The 16,938-nt window shown below is 28.2% G+C and overlaps 3 protein-coding genes across 17 annotated transcripts; 1 reads left to right on the plus strand and 2 right to left on the minus strand.

The window, feature by feature from the left end:
• Positions 1 to 63: 63 nt before the first annotated feature.
• LOC124948420 (E3 ubiquitin-protein ligase LRSAM1-like) lies at positions 64 to 5,532 on the minus strand. Of its 8 annotated transcripts, XR_007100719.1 has the most exons (14): positions 5,184 to 5,529; positions 4,496 to 4,738; positions 3,751 to 4,164; positions 3,651 to 3,680; positions 3,322 to 3,423; positions 3,113 to 3,221; positions 2,811 to 2,972; positions 2,632 to 2,731; positions 2,325 to 2,568; positions 2,124 to 2,249; positions 1,846 to 2,040; positions 1,543 to 1,746; positions 1,220 to 1,405; positions 64 to 1,133 (listed from the first exon to the last, which is right to left on the minus strand). XR_007100719.1 is itself a non-coding variant. In XM_047492013.1 (13 exons), the coding sequence occupies exons 1-13, from the start codon at positions 5,259 to 5,261 to the stop codon at positions 1,280 to 1,282; spliced, it is 2,118 nt and encodes a 705-aa protein (XP_047347969.1). In that variant the 5' UTR covers positions 5,262 to 5,530; the 3' UTR covers positions 1,179 to 1,279. The 8 variants fall into 8 exon arrangements, 7 of the variants coding, with proteins under 7 accessions (XP_047347969.1, XP_047347971.1, XP_047347968.1 ...); XM_047492013.1 differs by lacking the exon at positions 64 to 1,133 and having other exon boundaries at positions 1,179 to 1,405; positions 3,751 to 4,149; positions 5,184 to 5,530; XM_047492015.1 differs by lacking the exon at positions 64 to 1,133 and having other exon boundaries at positions 1,179 to 1,405; positions 3,790 to 4,164.
• LOC124948418 lies at positions 5,338 to 11,121 on the minus strand. The gene is made up of 9 exons (XM_047492010.1): positions 10,953 to 11,121; positions 10,653 to 10,848; positions 9,860 to 10,492; positions 9,257 to 9,799; positions 8,843 to 9,179; positions 7,319 to 7,652; positions 6,564 to 6,681; positions 6,289 to 6,449; positions 5,338 to 6,061 (listed from the first exon to the last, which is right to left on the minus strand). Exons 2-9 carry the CDS (start codon positions 10,836 to 10,838, stop codon positions 6,001 to 6,003), a joined length of 2,373 nt encoding a protein of 790 aa, XP_047347966.1. The 5' UTR covers positions 10,839 to 10,848; positions 10,953 to 11,121; the 3' UTR covers positions 5,338 to 6,000.
• A 1,220-nt stretch (positions 11,122 to 12,341) lies between these two features.
• LOC124948271 (uncharacterized protein C1orf112-like) lies at positions 12,342 to 16,761 on the plus strand. Of its 8 annotated transcripts, none has more exons than XM_047491645.1 (14): positions 12,342 to 12,599; positions 12,920 to 13,075; positions 13,173 to 13,319; positions 13,415 to 13,635; positions 13,741 to 13,898; positions 14,006 to 14,199; positions 14,278 to 14,423; positions 14,516 to 14,627; positions 14,704 to 14,869; positions 14,962 to 15,193; positions 15,273 to 15,387; positions 15,601 to 15,627; positions 15,714 to 15,905; positions 16,000 to 16,761. In XM_047491645.1, exons 2-14 carry the CDS (start codon positions 12,980 to 12,982, stop codon positions 16,600 to 16,602), a joined length of 2,409 nt encoding a protein of 802 aa, XP_047347601.1. In that variant the 5' UTR covers positions 12,342 to 12,599; positions 12,920 to 12,979; the 3' UTR covers positions 16,603 to 16,761. The 8 variants fall into 8 exon arrangements, with proteins under 8 accessions (XP_047347601.1, XP_047347598.1, XP_047347599.1 ...); XM_047491648.1 differs by having other exon boundaries at positions 12,344 to 12,599; positions 15,300 to 15,387; XM_047491642.1 differs by having other exon boundaries at positions 12,978 to 13,075; positions 15,273 to 15,627.
• The last annotated feature ends 177 nt before the right edge of the window (positions 16,762 to 16,938 follow it).

Genomic DNA, 16,938 nt, shown 5'->3' on the forward strand with positions numbered 1-16,938 from the left:
ATATTTTTTTATTATATCATTATAATGATATAATTCCGTATATTTTTTTTATCATACAGTTTAATAGATTAATTTTGTACATAACCAACTTATATCTCAATATTATACGAAATGTTTACAGTTACTATAATGATTATTAGTTATTTATAAAAATGTCATACAAATGTTGGTTTACAAACATTTTATTCTATATATTTTTAGCCGTTTTTATTAGAATAAATTAAATTTCGAAATTAACTTAGGTTACTTATTTTTGATTTAAATATTCAATATCATTTATAGAGCATGTAGAAATAAAGTTATATTACTATAGAATCACATTTAATATAAAACTTGAAAATTTTGTAACAGACTAAGATATTAGAAGCTTAATCTATTTATTCAATTTTCATTATACTTGACTTAAATGCAAAATTATTTCTTATTCTACAACCTTTTATAGATTACTTAGAAAATTTGACTAACATATTTATTCTTGTTATAGAAATGTGATGTATATTGGAGATTGATATGTTATAGTAATATTTTATATATAAAACCTAGCTCTTCAATTTTAGTATGGTTTCTCCAAACCAAATATATAATTTTTGTATTATTTGATTATGTATGAGAAATTTTTTAAATAATATCCAAATTTTTTTTCTTGTTTAAAATATTACTTTTTATAAGAAACAATAGAATAAAATTATATCTATTTTTTCTAAATTTGTTTTGTGTGATCTATTTCCAGTAGTTTTTCAATTGAATAATATACATAAACTATCATATTGCACATATTTAGATTATTCCTAAAAATAAAATCTGTAGACAACATAATTAGAAGAGACCATTTTATTTAGCAATATTTAGTTATATTTCAATAATAGAAAAATTATAAATCTTTAAATTTCACTTGAGTAATATTTATGTCATTTTGGCAAACTTCATCCATCTTAATTATTTATATTTTTAGTCATTAGAAAGACATGTATATGAATATGTAGTATTCTTATTTTTTTATTATGACCATAGATGCTTTTATAAAAGGAACATTTTTATAAAGTTTATGTTAGATTGTATATCTAATTTATTAATTAAATTAACGAAGTTTGTTATAGAGAAATATGAAATGCATAATAAATAAATGATCACACCTAAACACAATAGTAAACATAAGTTATTAGTAAAAATGCTGCATATATGTAATAGATTTTCTTTTTATTATGTGTATATTACGTACTGTATCTTAAAAATAACCAGTAACTGGTTCTCTAATTTTTTAAAAAAGGCATCTCATGGCTTATGGCTTTAAAATTCTCATTTTGCGTTCTATAATACTTCGGCACATGGGACACTTCGATGAAACCATATTTGCACAATTTGAGCAACAACACAAATGTCCACATGGTAGAAAAATTACTTCACACTATAAAAATCAAAAACAATAAGAGTAATGATATAATAAATTATTTTCGTAGATTTATTTATGTTGTGGTAAAGAAAGATAAAAGCATTATAAAAATTAACAATATTTATCTAATAAAAAATATCTATTAGACTCACCTGTAAATCAAGACAAACGACACATTCAGCAGTATTAATACTTTTCCCAATATCAAGTTCGGGTTGATTATAACTAGTAGAAGCTTCCTCGGGTGGTGCAGAAGGCAATATTGATGAATTATCTTCATTTGTTTTTATTTCAGCCAAATAATTTTCAGCAGCCATCTTTATAGCAGCGCGATCCCGTTCATTTGTTATACCAATCTGTAAAGTTATGTTTTAAGTTGTATATAAATAATTAAAAATATATTTAAATTATTAAATTAACTATTTTAAAAGTTTTTACTAATAAATATTACGAACAGCTTGTAACTGTTCATCATTAATATTTGGTAATAACGATGGTAATGTAGCCAAAAAAGGTAGGCAGTGTAGTGCTCCTGCAATTGCAACATGCCGCACTAATGTAGGTTCTAGCATTTCTAATAAACCCTGAGGACGAGTTTCCATTAATGAATGGTACTGCATTAACCAAAACTGACTGCTTCTTCTCAAATCCTTCAAAATAAATAAAAAATTAAAGAAAAATAAAATAAGCCAAATTGACATCTAAATAAAATAAAAATGAAGCAGGTAATTACACTACTAGATCGTTTTTGTTCAATATGATTAATGGTTTCCAGAAGTTGATCTCTTCTATTTTTTTGTTGTTCTAATAAACTGATAAGAATAGCACTTAATGCTACTCTTCGTTCAGCAATCTCATTCTGCAAATTCATAACGTTTTATGGATAAAGAAAAATAAAATCTATTATAAAATATAATTGACTGAATTTTCTTACAAGTTGTTGGTTTATTTCAAACTTTCTTCTTTCTAGTTCTATATTAGTTAATGCAGCTAATTGTGATTGGACCAAATTCACTTGTTGCATAATACTCCAAGATCTTGCATCACTTCGTTCTAATAAAGCTGCTACTGCAACCTTTTGCAACACTTCATCTTGACGTATTTTGTCAATAAGATCTTGTCTACTCTTTTCTTGATTTTGTACAATTTGTGCAAGATGATCATTCTGCCTTACTTCCCTGCATTATTAAAATTGTAACAATTGAAAAATATCTATTAAAATTATATAGTGAAATACTAACAGAGATAATAATGATTGTGCAGTATAATTTTTGTAGTTTGTATGTTCTTCAAATTTTCTTGTCCTATATAATTCTTCTTCCAATAATTCTTCCATTGCCACTAAAAAAAATATTTTATACATATATACACACACACACTAATACTATTTATACTAAATTATTAAATATACAAAATTTACAAAGTGTATCCTTTGTACGAAATAAGAATTGTTCTGAATGACAAGATGATAATAATTGCATTTCTTCTTGTGCTTCTCGTTCTAATAGTTCAGCTTGAGTTTGCCTTTCTTCTTCACTATTTCTTAGAAATTCTTTTATTACATTATCAGCTTCTTTTTCAGCTAAAAGTGAGTGAATGTTATTGTTGAATCATAAATAAATATTAGATAATATGAATTATACTTAAGTTAGACAAAGAATTGTTATAATTTCTTAATTGTCTTTATTAATAAATTTAAAAATAATAATAAAACTGATATACCATTAGAAATGTAGGAAAGCAGACGTGCTCTATTAGTGTCCCTTTCTTTTTGTACTTTTTCTAATTTGTGTTCTAACTGAGTTTGTTGTAGGGCTAAGTCTTTTAACAGCTAGAATTAAGAATGCAGAGCGCATCTAATTATAAAATTCTGCTTTATATCTAAGATAATGAATTTAACCCTTAGTGTCATACACATAGATTTGAAATACCTTCTTTTTATGTGACTTTAACATAGATTGAACCTCAATTTCATATTCTTTCTGTTGTTTTATATTTCTTTCTAATTCTAATAATGCAAATTGACGTTGCTCCTGTAAATTAAATAATTTTATAGTGTAAAAGTTTATATAAAAATAAGTGAACATGTATTACTTGAATAAAATTCAGAGAATTAATAGTAAAATTGACTATTAATAGTCAACAAACAGTAAAATTGACTACTAATGAAATAAAAATAGTTATGTTAAATTATAATAAACAATAAAAAGCGATGATACTGATACAAAATATTCTGAAACATAAAAATAGCTATGCATGCCTTTGCTTTTTCTAACTGCTGCAATGTTTCCTAAAAACAGAAATAAGAACATTATGACATGCATTACAACACCAAAAGGCAAGCTATCAACATGCAATACCTGCACATCACTATTCTTATCATAGTATATTGCTTGTACATTTTCAGAGCTTGTCTCTCTGGACAAGTCATTATCTAAAACTGAATCTTCAGGGGAATATTCAATTCCAGATTCATTTGCTAAAAATGCAATGATTACAATAGTACCCCCACTCAAAATATCTCCAGGTGGATAAGATAATTTTAATCCATCAATATTTAAACTTGTTATTAATTGTAGGTAACCCAAAGATTTAGGGAGTTTTTGAAGAGGTTTATTGTAACTAATATCCAAAGTAATAAGATGCTGAAGTTTACCAATTACTTCTGGTAATTGTATCAAATTATTTCTTGATATATTTAAGATAATTAATTTATTTAAATGTGCTATTTCGTTGGGTAGTTTGCTTATATTATTTTCCTGTAGATATAATTCCTAAAGTATAAATCAATGGTTTGTTATGTATATATTAAATAAATTATATATCTAGATCTCTTTTTACACAGTATTTTTTTTATACTTATATGGATTTTTTAACACGTTTTATGTACTTTTATATAGTTACAAACACACACTAATTAGTTTGCAAAAATGTTACAAAAATCATGCATATTTTTTTTTTTAGTTTAACATCAGTTTTACAATTTTTATAAATCAATTTACATAATACTTTTTATATAATTCGCTATATAAAAGGAGATCTAGATATATTTTGTATCTACATTTAAATGAAATATAATATAATATAATGTATAGATGTTTATACCTTGAGTGAGACAAGACACATAATGTCAGGAGGCAAAGTATTAAATTGATTTCCATGAAGATCTAAGATAGTAAGCAAAGATAGATCATTCAAGTTACCTCCACCCGAAAGAGAAGATAATTTATTACAATACATCCATAGGATTTTCTTCCTAAAGACTTTGCATAACGAATAAATTCCAGGTGGCACATGTTTTAGGGCACATTCAGAGATATCAAAAACAGGTTCTGGATTTTCCCTTGCCTATCACGTTTTAATAAATATAATAATTATCATGATGCATATAATAGTGCTATGAAATTTATTTGAATTTAAATATTCTTTTTTTTAAAAAAGCTACAAAAAGAAATAACAATAAAAATCAATCATAAAATTATCGTCCTATTGATATCATAATTAATATTCAATATTAATATCATAGTAACAATCATGATTATTTTCAGTTAGAGAAAACAAACTCATGCATCAAATCAGTGTTATTGATGCATCATATTTTACATTGGGAACTGGTGAATACTTTGACAATCAACCCTCATCTTTTGTTTAAATACATTGTGTATGTACTAATATATTCTATATAATTTAAAAAACAATTGCAACAAAAGGATCAAATTGATCACGACAATTTACGTTATCGTATAATGAGGATGACGTTAATCATTAACCTCCAATTATAATGAACACATACCAGATACAATTTATACTCAAGACGAGCTTTGTAATCCATATTAACTTTGCTCCCATGTTTATTTATCAGAGACATCATTAGTCTTATGTGTCATGACAGCGATATGTGGCATATATAATTTACATTGTCATCGGTTTGCCTTCGATCGTCGTGACGCGATTTCGTTTGCTTTGGCGAAGCACGAACGGAGACACGTATCATCTGTCAAAGCATTCTTTTTATTCACGGTATAACTACGTATATTGCGTCTCTCGCGAACAAGTACGTTAATTGGCAATGTAGTCATTTGCTGTTTGAGTTAAAGGAACACGCACAGAACACCTCCCAGTCAGACATCGAACTAACGTTCGCTATACTTATTATATCCAACCAGACCAATCGCGTACGTACTGCACAATGTACAGTTGCAGAGAATGTGTTCTACTATTAGTAAATGATGCTGTCAATGATAATATTGTCATTTTTCATTGTAACGTTAATTTCTAATTCTAAATGATACGCTCATTAATAAATTCATCGAGACTTGAAATAAAAATATGTCGAATTTATTTTCGTGTCATTTATTTTTAAATTTATATTTTATTTTTTAATAACGTTAGCGACAGATTTCTTTCTTTTATATTTTTTCTTTTATACAGACAAAAATTCTAACAATTATACAACATTTGTATTATTTGCTATAAATTTTTTATGATAGAGATAGGTTTTCGTGCTCTCCTTATATAACGAGACAATCGATACACAATAATTATCACAATACTGACACACGCTAAAAAGATATTCACAGATGGAAATAACAAATGTTAAGAAACGGTTTTTAAAAATTCTGCGAATATTCTTTCTGACGTAATCGATATTCCGTGGGTGTGAGCATTCCTCTGAAACAATATGTGTATAAAGTATATCGTGTGTATATATATATATATATATATATATATATATATATATAGGTTAAACGAGCATTTATTTATTACAAATAAATTGCTTCTTCGTAATATTACTTTAACATTGATTATTTTCGACATTCATAAATAGAATAGTTAAAAATTAAATTATATAAATTCTAAATAAAAAAAAGAAATTCTAGAAATAATTTTGTTAACACCTTAAAACTGTGTCGAAAGAAACGTTGACTCCTTTGTCACACATTCGTTTGTAGAGATGCCAACAATCCTTCTCTTTACGCGTTTGAAATCGAGGCTCTATTTCTATCGGTATTGCATCTGTATTCTTTTCTTTCAAAGAAATTTCCGTGTTCGAATTGACCTTTTAATAGAGAGGTACAATGAATTATATAATGCGTAACTCTTTCGATATATTATTTATAATTAGAATCATATATATATATGTATGTATGTATGTATATGTAAATTATCTTACTTTTGGAAGTAAAAATTTTGCAGTCATAGTTGTTCGACGAGCAACTAACTGATCGTCCGTTGCTATTGCTTCGTTGTTCTTTTTCATCTCTATCATCGTTGTTTTTTTATCAAGGACACTGTAAAAATATTACGGTATATTAGAATTGTTAAATTAGTAGTGATCATATCGTTTATTCAATCTATTCATAATATTATCATCTATTCATATATAGTATTATATCAACTAGTCAAGAGTAGTAGGAAAACATTCGATTATTATTGAAGATCTCTTTCAATATCGAAAAAAAATTTATTATAAATTTACATTGTAAATTATTCACATAAAGTGGAATAAAATGAGAATGGCCGTACCAGTATATTGTACCTCTTTTGATAACGTTATATGTATATCGTATCGACCCAGCTCTTTTTTTTTCTCGACTATCGTAAATCATGGAGTAATCAAAGTGTATTTCGTGACCTTTATGAAATATTAAAATGCGGATATCTTCGAAGAACCAAGTTCATTATGGTAGAACCTACGCGCATCGTCTATGTACACTTTGTTGAAAGAAGATGCACGCTCGAGTTGTAATTGTGCTTTTACTTTACTTATAAATAATAATGTAAATAGGCGCAATGTTAACGAAGTATGTGATAACGGATAAGATTAATTTTAGAGATCGTATTTTTTCTGGCTTTTTCAATGAATTAGTTTTTTATTTAACACAACTATTTTTATAAAATAAATCCAGACAAAACAGAAAGACTTACGTTAACGTTGAAGTATTGCGTATTCTATGTGGCTTCTTTTTCATATCATCCACATTTCCGATTGGTACGGCTAGACTTCGCATGTCATGCTCCATCAAAGGAACGCATAAAGACTCGCTTTCATCTTGGACAAACGATAGCATTGGTAAAGCCGTTTTGATTTCGTTCGATTTCCAAAGAATCGATTCCTTACTCGTTCCGTATTCTCCAAGATCTTCGGAATCTTTTATCACGATGAAACGATTTTGAGAGAGGCTATTTTTTGTTTTCACGCAATCAAACTGCGTTTTTTCCAAGATGGTATCCTCATCGAAGGAATCTCTTTGAAAAGAAACTACAAGATGCGTTATTTATTCGTTGCACATTTGTTTCTTTTTATTGTCTAGTAAGATTTATTTTTGATAGAAACAATACGAATGTCGATTGCAATTAGAGAATATTACATTCATTTAAATTATTTTGCATATTGTAATATTTTTGAAGATATTGTCATATTGAAATTGTATTAGAAATTAATTTGTATATTGATAAATTTGTTATGTGATTTTCATAAACAATCGTTTAAAGTAACGGAAAAATGAGAATCGATATAACGAGCGAAATTAAAACTTCGAAAAAGATTTATCGCTGTTCTTATATGTAATATAAAAGTACCCTTTGTTAAGTGTTAAGAAGTCCAACACGTTTTTCAGTTTTATTAGTTCGTTTAAAACTCAAATAAAGTAATTATTGTAGGTTGATTGAGCGTCGAGTTTCAATGAGATATTTTGCTCCATGAAGGGAGGTCCTTGAGGGTTAATAGGGTTGAGAAGAAGTTTGGTCGATTTAACATGTTCAATCGATTATAAAGATAGCACGAAGAAGATAGACAACGCTTTATGAAGAAGACCTTTTTGATAACCGTTAGAAATGGCATCATAGACAAGTACATACTGCAGTTTTCTATGCTTATGTAACAAAAGTCTTTGTTCGTAATAGCATGAATTCATTTAATTCGTAGAAAATACATCAGTTTATCGTGTCTATCTAACATTGATAGATTGAAAACTCTTAATTTGTTTGAAACTACACGATTCAAAAGTTTAATCCTAGAAAATATTTCGACGGTTCTATTAAAAATATCGATCGAATCGTTGCATGAAAATTTTTCATTTATGATCAGTTTGATTCATGTACGATATCTAAGCACAGCGAACCAGCGAAAAGATAATTTATGGAATGTGTGCGTCGCGTGTCTCGCACCCTTTGTAATTTGTTCCTTTAATTATCGTTGCACGCCTCGTCTCATTGTTACGCCTACGGTTCATCGAATTCCTACTCGGCTTTTATCAGTTTATTATGCGAATGCCATTTATTACACGGATCGTCTCAAAATTTGAAAAAGAGGTACGATATCAATAAATCAATAAAACATGTATTGAAAAGTAAAAAATCTACGACATTATTACATTATTTTAATTGTATTCTTTCTATATATTGTTCAATATTTTTCATTCATTTTCACATTCGAGTCGTCAAACTTACCTGATTTCACAGGTTTCTTGATATTTCCTGGAATCGGCGTTGTCGAAGTTTTTATGATTGGCGCTGTAGTTAATTTTTCTCGTAACTGACTGATCAATTTAGCCTCGTTCGGGGAATTTTCGAGATCACTATCGCTTTCGGTCGAACTAACTAAGGAAACCATGGTAATGACATCGTTTGATTTCCCATCGCAATCTTTCGTAGATATTCTACATCGACCTCGTGAACCATTACATTGTTCGTCTTTGCAAGCAGATCCTACGCTGTGTTGACGCTTCTTTATATTTTTGAAACGTTTTTTTATCGGAGCTGATCTTATTGATCGAGTATAGGACGGCTAATAGATATTGAGATAGTTAAATTATTGCAAAAAAATTAATTACTAGCATCTCGGAAAACTCTTTAATATATTACCTTCGATAGAATTTCTTTTTTTTTATCGGTAACAACTTCTTCCTCGTTAACTTTTCCTTTATCATTAATTTCGTTTGAATTTTTTTGAACTGTTTCAGAATCAAAGGTATCTATGACGATATTTACTTGAATACGAGATGAACTTCGGCCTTGTAACGGTGCAGAGCTACTTCTTGACTTTCGATTAGGCTTTTGATCGTTTACACTTTTCATCGCATTTTGTGGCCCATTCTTAGTTTCATTCTGCTTGATTTCCATTGTTCTTTTACACGAAGAGCTTCTTTCGATCGAATTTAATCTCAATGGAGTATCGGTATCGTTCGATATTCTAGAGACAGCAGTCTTATCAATTTCTGTGTATAGAAATGCTCTTTTTGTACCGCTTTGAAAATTGGCACGTTTTTGTTTCGCCGAGGCTGCTTCGTTTTGTGTTTTTAGAACATTTAATGTGGTAATTTCGGATTTTAATGTTGGTAATTTTATATTATCTTCCTTCTCGATGCACACTTTTTTTTCGTTTTCAATGGATTGATCCGCTGAAACCTGAAAGAAAATAATTATACAAGAAGATTTATTGTTAATAGGATCATGTAAAAGTTATACCTCGATTGTTTCTTCTAGTGTCTTGTTAGTGTTGTTTTCTACATACTTTATCCTCTCGATCGGCCCAGTATAACAAACATCATTTTGAAGCTTCACCGAAGAAGCTTTAACAACTTTAAAATTGTCCTCGATCGCTTTCGTTTTTTTTGGTCTTTTTGTTTCTTCGACGTCCTTGTTCAAATCCGTTCTACCCCCAAGAGAATCCGTACGCTTCGTTATTTGAATTTCATATGTATTATCGCTGCGAGAAATATCCGAATTATTGAGATCGGTAATAAGATGTCTATTTTTCGTTGATTGAAGAATTTCGCTTTTGGAGATAGGTGTCTGCGGTTCCGAAATAGTAGTATAATTTGATGATTCAGAATCGCATCGTTCTTCGACGACACCATGCGCCAAAAATATATCGATATTGGCTTTATTTTCTTCGCGATGTTTCCATGCAAGTCTTAGTCTTTCCGTTAACTCTTGCCTCGAGTAAAGTATTGATGCCTTCTCTTCATTTACAATCATATTCCTGGTTTGAGATTTCTTCAAGGCTGACTTCGACTTACCGGTAATTTGTCGTGCAACGACTTCGACATGATCAATGCTGTCATTTTCGCGATGTCGTTCGCCCCAAGCTATACGCACCTATAAGATTTAATAGAATTTTTTAATTATAAAAAGAAAATAAAAGGAATTAGATTCGTAGATTAAAATTGTTTACGCAGTATAATTAACACAGAACAATATAAAATTTTCTATTTTTAACAGAATTATAATACTATTAAAGATTGAATCAATAAAGGACCTTTGGTCTTAAAGATCCTGATCTCGAATTAGCGCGATTTCTTCCAGATCCAATAGGATCGCCATGAATCTTTGGCGATTTCTCATCGTCCGACGTTTTTTGTCGTCTTATTTGCCATCGCCGCGATATAGGCGATTGTAACGAGAGTTGACGAACTCGAGCAACCGATCTACGAGTCTCTGACATTTGTATTTTTCTGAATATAAGCATGATTAACGTCTTTAAATATTTTCATTCGATATGATGGAAAAATAATAAAGAATATTTTTCCTATGTATTTACAACATGATATATCTATACCTTTGATAATTCGTACGATTATGATTTTCCAAAATAATTGTTGGTAGAATATTTCTTCACATATGTTAGTAACAATTCGATGTGAAAACTCTTCTCTCATGCGAATGAACGAAGATATGATCGGATCATTCGCATCGTGTTCACAGCACGATCGAATGCCGACTGACGAGTTTCATCCATTGCCCTCTACTATGATCGTTTACAACTACTAACTTACTCGCGATTCAGTACAGAATTTCTACCACCCTCTCACCGAAAGGAAAAGGAGGGTGGTCGAACAGTAAGTTGCTTTTTTGTTCTTCGTGCAGTTGGTCACGTTATATCCACAACGGCAATTACCTTGAACTCGTCTATACCTTCAACGGATTTTCCGAGGTATTCGAACTCAAGAATCGATCCGTGTTTCATGATTCACGAACTCGCAACTCGACTTTGAGTTTCTTACAATTAGTTGAGAAACTCGGTATAAGCGTAGTTTTTGCTTTTTCTTTTCTTCCGATCATTGTACTTAAAAACTTTTTTAAATTTGCGAAAATCAACTCGTCTATCTATCTCGTTTCCACTATCATGATATTTTTATTGATATTTTTGAATATTATATTTTAGATATTATAGATTTATAGGATATTTTAGATTTTATAATAATAGGAAAAATATAGGAAATCAATTGATAATATAAGATCATGGAAGAATATCGTTTATTTAAAGAGAAATCTTCGTTATATATCTTTATTAATTTTTGATACTTAATCGTCACCATATGAATTTAAATTGGTCTTTCATCAATACATCACCTCGAAGGTGCAATACCTCTTTCCTTCTACTATCTATGTACTATATAGAATCCTCGAAATCACTAATAGAACACTCGAAGGTCTACCGGTCATCCGAGATTATTGATCAAAACTACTTCGTGATCTGGCAGCTTGTTGTCTGTAGTTGCCATGACATCAGCCCATCATACGAATTTACTTTTCTCTTTTGTCTTCTTGTCTGTTACTGACACTATGCCATACTTTCGATTAATATGGCAGTTCGTTTGAAATCGAAGTTCTAAGCATTATATTAATAGTACATATGCAGAGTTAATAGGATATCATTTCAGTATCAATTAAAATATTCTAAATGTTTTCATAATGCTTTATAATATTTGTTTAAATATTAATAATAAAAAATGATCCTCATTATTATTAATTAAAAATAGAACTTTGTAACAATTTAACATAAATTAATAGAATTATTCTATTAATTTTTATTTATGTAAAAGTTTTTATGCGGAAACTGTACATAAATGAATGAAAAATTTACTTCTTTTAAATTAAATATATATAGCGTATAAACTGTGTTGATAATACAGTTAGGGAGTAATAAGTCAGTATTCGAGAAGATTGGTATTAATATTTAACTGTCCTCTAGCGTCTAAACTTTATATCAGATTTTGTAATTACTAGCGCCACCTAGTATGAACGTGAAGTAAGACGACAAATGTGGAGAATTGTTTATGTGCGATTTATTATTTATATTACGTATTTGGAAATTGTATATAGTACATAAGAACAGTATGTTTAATGCTTTGATATTTTTATATTATACTCGTTTGAAATCAATGTGAAATAGTTCTTCATGTAGGATACATTTTTATAAACTGTAAGTTTTCGCTATATTCTTTATTACACCAGCATGTTAGAGTTTTCCCGCCTATTTGTTTGATTATTAATTATTGTTTTTTCATATAAAGTTTATTCTCATAAACAAAGTAGTATTATAAACAAATATTTTTTTATGGACTCTATAACTGTTTTAAGTTTAATAGTACGTTTAGTTATGACTAAAAAATCATTTTTAGTGATTCTGATGTCATTCTGATTTGTTTCTCATAAAGAAAGTATATAATTAAATATTCTTAATGTAGTATGTAATAACAAAAAAATTAAAATATTAAAAATATAACTATATTATTTTTATAGGTTCAATTTATTTTAAAGCGGAATGATTTTATAACAATATTATATCAAATATTTATAGAAATGGCAGATCAAAATTCATTTGAAGATCAATTCAATAATACTATATCTTTTACTACAAGTGATATTGATGCCGAATCTCCTATATCACAATTAAAGATATCCTTTGATAAAATTTACAAAATCTGAATATCTTACGTGAAATAAAAATTAATATTTATGTTTTCCTTTATTTTTTATACTTTATTGATTATACATAGCATTGGAGAGTGCAAATCCAACGTTTGAGATAGAGGAATGGCAGCAATTGTTAGAGAAATCTTGGTCTACTTGTAAGAGAGAGTTATTAGAGGAGAATTTCTTCAGTCTAATTTTACCTATGGTTCATTCTCTCCTATGTCGAGTAATTTTTAATTTGCATGAACTATATTTCATTCATATTGAAAATATTCATATATTTAGCTTTTTCTAAGAATAAAATAAATTTATACTTAACAGATTTTAAAACAAATTGATATACTTTTGACAAATACTACAGTATCCAATATTTTGAATAATATAAAAGATAAATTACTTAATTGCGAAGGTATATTGGATTTTTATCAAAAATCTGTGGAATATGTATCTAGCTTTGGGAAGGTCTCCATTGAATATGTTAAATCGCTACCTGATATTTTACCATCTTCTATAAAACTAGTTTTTGAACATTGCAAGACAAGGTAATTTATCAATATAGTAGTATATTGTTTACTGAATTAATTAATTATTATTTTTATTTTTTTTAATTTTATAAATTTTCCTATACTAAAATTATTATTTTTTAGTTCACATATTTATGGAACAATTTTCAAAGATTTATCGAAGGAATTAATGAGTCTTTTCCGAAAAGCAAGTGGAATTCTTAAAATATTTTTGACTATTTTAGAAGATGTCATTATTTTTGATGTGAATATAGAATCTGAGATGGCATCATTACTAAATGGTACATAATTTTATAGGGTTTATGTTTTTTTATACATAGCATGTAAATAAAAGTTACAATTAATCTTGTTTCTTGACTAATCACTTTTTGCTTATTTTATTATATAGTAATAAAATTACTTGGTGCTATTGCTGCAAGTTCACATGGTCTAGATTTAAAAACTTTTGTGGGAACAACAACATCTTTTGCCAAATTAGCTATAACTTATTGCAGTGATATCAAAACAACATCTCCAGAAAACGTTATTACATCATTTCAACAAATTACAAAGGAAACCAATATTTTGTATTCCACAATTTTGGTATTAGTATTATCATTTCTTTTTATTATCATTTGAGTTGTAATTGTGAAAGTTTATTTATATTTACTTTATAATCAGGATCCAAACAGTAAAAACGAAGAAAGGACATTAAAAGGTGCTAGTATAATTTTAAATATCATTACTAAATTGACTTCAGCTTACTGTAAATATTTAAGTAATGATATTCTCTTTACATTGGTTGAACTTCTATTGCACCTACATAGGTATATCATTTTTTTAACTTTTTCTTAATTTATGTAAAACATAATATATTGGTTTAGAGGATAATGCAGAAAATGTGCATTGTTTAATCTAGGTATACTGCTTTCTTAATGGACAGTATAGCAGTTGATATGCTGAATAATAATATATCATCAGGAACAACCCTTCTTCTAAATATTCTTTTGAAAAATAGCAACTTTAACCAAGTTCGTTAATTTCTTGAATACTATTACGTTTTATTAGATAACTGAATTTTTTTTATCTTACATTAAACTATTTTAGATTTACTTTCAATATAGACTAAAAGAGGATGTTGATAAATTAGGTTTCCATTTACTAACACTTGCAATTTTGAAAGCAATAAACAATATTCCTTATGATAAATACTGTAACTGGATCTTAGAAACACAATCAGTACTCGACATTATGTTCACAAATTTTGATTATTGTAAGTGATTATCTTTTTTTATAAATAGTAACCTAGATTATTTTTATGCATTTGTATGATTTTTGTTCTACAATAACACATTTTTTACGAAGTGCAAGAAGAACTTTGTGTTGGAGAATTGCAGCTCTCAAGCAATTACAACTTCGAAGAAAAAGCAGGTCCAATCGATCTTTATGCAGCAACTTTGGTATCGATTTGCAAATTTATTATTTCTATGCCTTGTGAAAATTTCCATATTGTTGAAAAGATATTACTAAAAAATCTTTTGAGCGGAATTTTTTGGAATTCCTTACTTAGTTCTGACGTTTGGTATTGCATAGGACGGTTAGTTAATCATTTCTTAATAATATTCAATTATTATATATTATTTTCTAACTATATCGAATTATTATTTGTAATTTAGAACATATTATTATTTTTTTTCTTTCAGTTATAGCTCACCGTATTTATGTAGTTCTCACGTGAAATATTTAATGCACACATATGCCATTTTGGTCGAACGTCGCAATTCTCTTGAAGTGTGTGTTTTAAAAAATTTAATTAGTAGACTTTATACTTTATTGCCAGAAAACGAAAAGCATTCTGTAATATTCGAATTAGATGATATAGATGCATGTTTATGGTTACCTTTCTCACGATTGTTACCATACAAAACACGTACGATTATATGCGAACGGTTAGCTTTTAGTGTTACAAACATTTCAAATTTAATCGACAATTTTTTACAACAGCCTAGTGCTAGACATTGGTTTCAATTGGTAAATATAGTTTAAAGATCTTAATGGTAAATTTTTTTTATATCAAGTATGAATTTGTGTTTTTATTTATATTATTTTTATCGTAGACAAAATTAATACCAGCAGCGAGCAAATTTTGCAATATAACGGAAAAAGAAATGATCGATGTTATATCCAAATTATGGAATTTTATTACAAATATCATTGAAGGATGCGATTATAGATATTCATTCATATTATCTGATTTTTCCATAAATGTACTTGATGGTACTCAACATGACTTTTTTTATCATGATTCTGTATGTATAATTCTATTAATTTCGTATTCGAAGAACAAGAATAAACCGATCTATACAATTGTTTTTTTTTTTTTTTTTTTTTTTTTTTTTTTAGATTTTAAATGCTATAGCTAATTTATCTTTGCACGCATTACCTCATGCAAAAATAAAGATAGCGTATTATATAGAAGACTTAGCTATGACATTTAAGAATGCCCAACCTAAAGTGATCAACGGGTTCGCAGAGCTAAATTGTAGATTGTTAGAGGATGAAAATCCATGGGTGTCTCAAGAAATGCTCGAAAGTTTCGATCGTTTGGCACATACGTGTCCTAACGAAGAACTTGTGGCAAAGGTTGCAAATGCGATTTCCAGAAAATTAACGATTTGCGATTCCGTGCCTGCATATTTATCTTATACGCAATATTATAAATTGCAAGATATTTTAAATGTTAAATCCTATTTGTTGTGTTTAATTAAAGAATCTATGAACGACAATACGAAGCATATATGTGTGGTTTTCCAAGATTCTAAAAAGGACGTAAAAATACCAAGGATAGAATCAGAGAAAATGAAATATGAAAATATGTCGAAAGAACTGAACGAACGTGTAAATAAGATATGCAATGAATTAGAAAGTATTATAAAACGAAAAAGTGATATCAATGATGCTACTTTACGAAATTTGCGAGCTGTGCTCACAATGCTTACTGAATAATTTGTTGAAATAAGTCATATATAGATAATCATATTGTAAATATAGCAATTAAAAAATTGCAACATATCATAGCATTTGATAGAATTTTATACTACACATAAGAATCTTGACTTTTCTATTGGCTATTTGATGCATAATAAAGTTTATACTTTTGATATACATAATATATTATTATGGCATTATTTAATACTGAAATAAATTTAAATTGTTTGAGTTAATTCACAGTCGCAGGAGGATATATTACATATGTATATATTCAAGATATGCGCACACACATTTAAAGACATTTACATGTCATTTACATTTAATTGTTTAGACAAAGAGACTGACTTGTAA

Source organism: Vespa velutina, chromosome 4 (assembly GCF_912470025.1).
Source record: "Vespa velutina chromosome 4, iVesVel2.1, whole genome shotgun sequence".
Taxonomy (NCBI): domain Eukaryota; kingdom Metazoa; phylum Arthropoda; class Insecta; order Hymenoptera; family Vespidae; genus Vespa; species Vespa velutina.

Bases quoted from the DNA above. Each gene is read 5' to 3' on its own strand.
- LOC124948420 (XM_047492012.1), bottom strand. From the start codon at position 5,261: ATGATGTCTCTGATAAATAAACATGGGAGCAAAGTTAATATGGATTAC. The intron at 3,222-3,321 runs GTATTTCAAATC...TCTTAATTCTAG, and splicing joins TAAAGTCACATAAAAAGAAG to CTGTTAAAAGACTTAGCCCT. The intron at 2,250-2,324 runs GTAAGAAAATTC...ATGAATTTGCAG, and splicing joins TTGAAATAAACCAACAACTT to AATGAGATTGCTGAACGAAG.
- LOC124948418 (XM_047492010.1), bottom strand. From the start codon at position 10,838: ATGTCAGAGACTCGTAGATCGGTTGCTCGAGTTCGTCAACTCTCGTTA. The intron at 9,180-9,256 runs GTAATATATTAA...AATATCTATTAG, and splicing joins AAAAAGAAATTCTATCGAAG to CCGTCCTATACTCGATCAAT. The intron at 6,682-7,318 runs GTAAGTCTTTCT...ATATTTTTACAG, and splicing joins CGCAATACTTCAACGTTAAC to TGTCCTTGATAAAAAAACAA.
- LOC124948271 (XM_047491642.1), top strand. From the start codon at position 12,980: ATGGCAGATCAAAATTCATTTGAAGATCAATTCAATAATACTATATCT. The intron at 13,636-13,740 runs GTAATTTATCAA...ATTATTTTTTAG, and splicing joins TTTGAACATTGCAAGACAAG to TTCACATATTTATGGAACAA. The intron at 15,628-15,713 runs GTAAATATAGTT...TTTTTATCGTAG, and splicing joins CTAGACATTGGTTTCAATTG to ACAAAATTAATACCAGCAGC.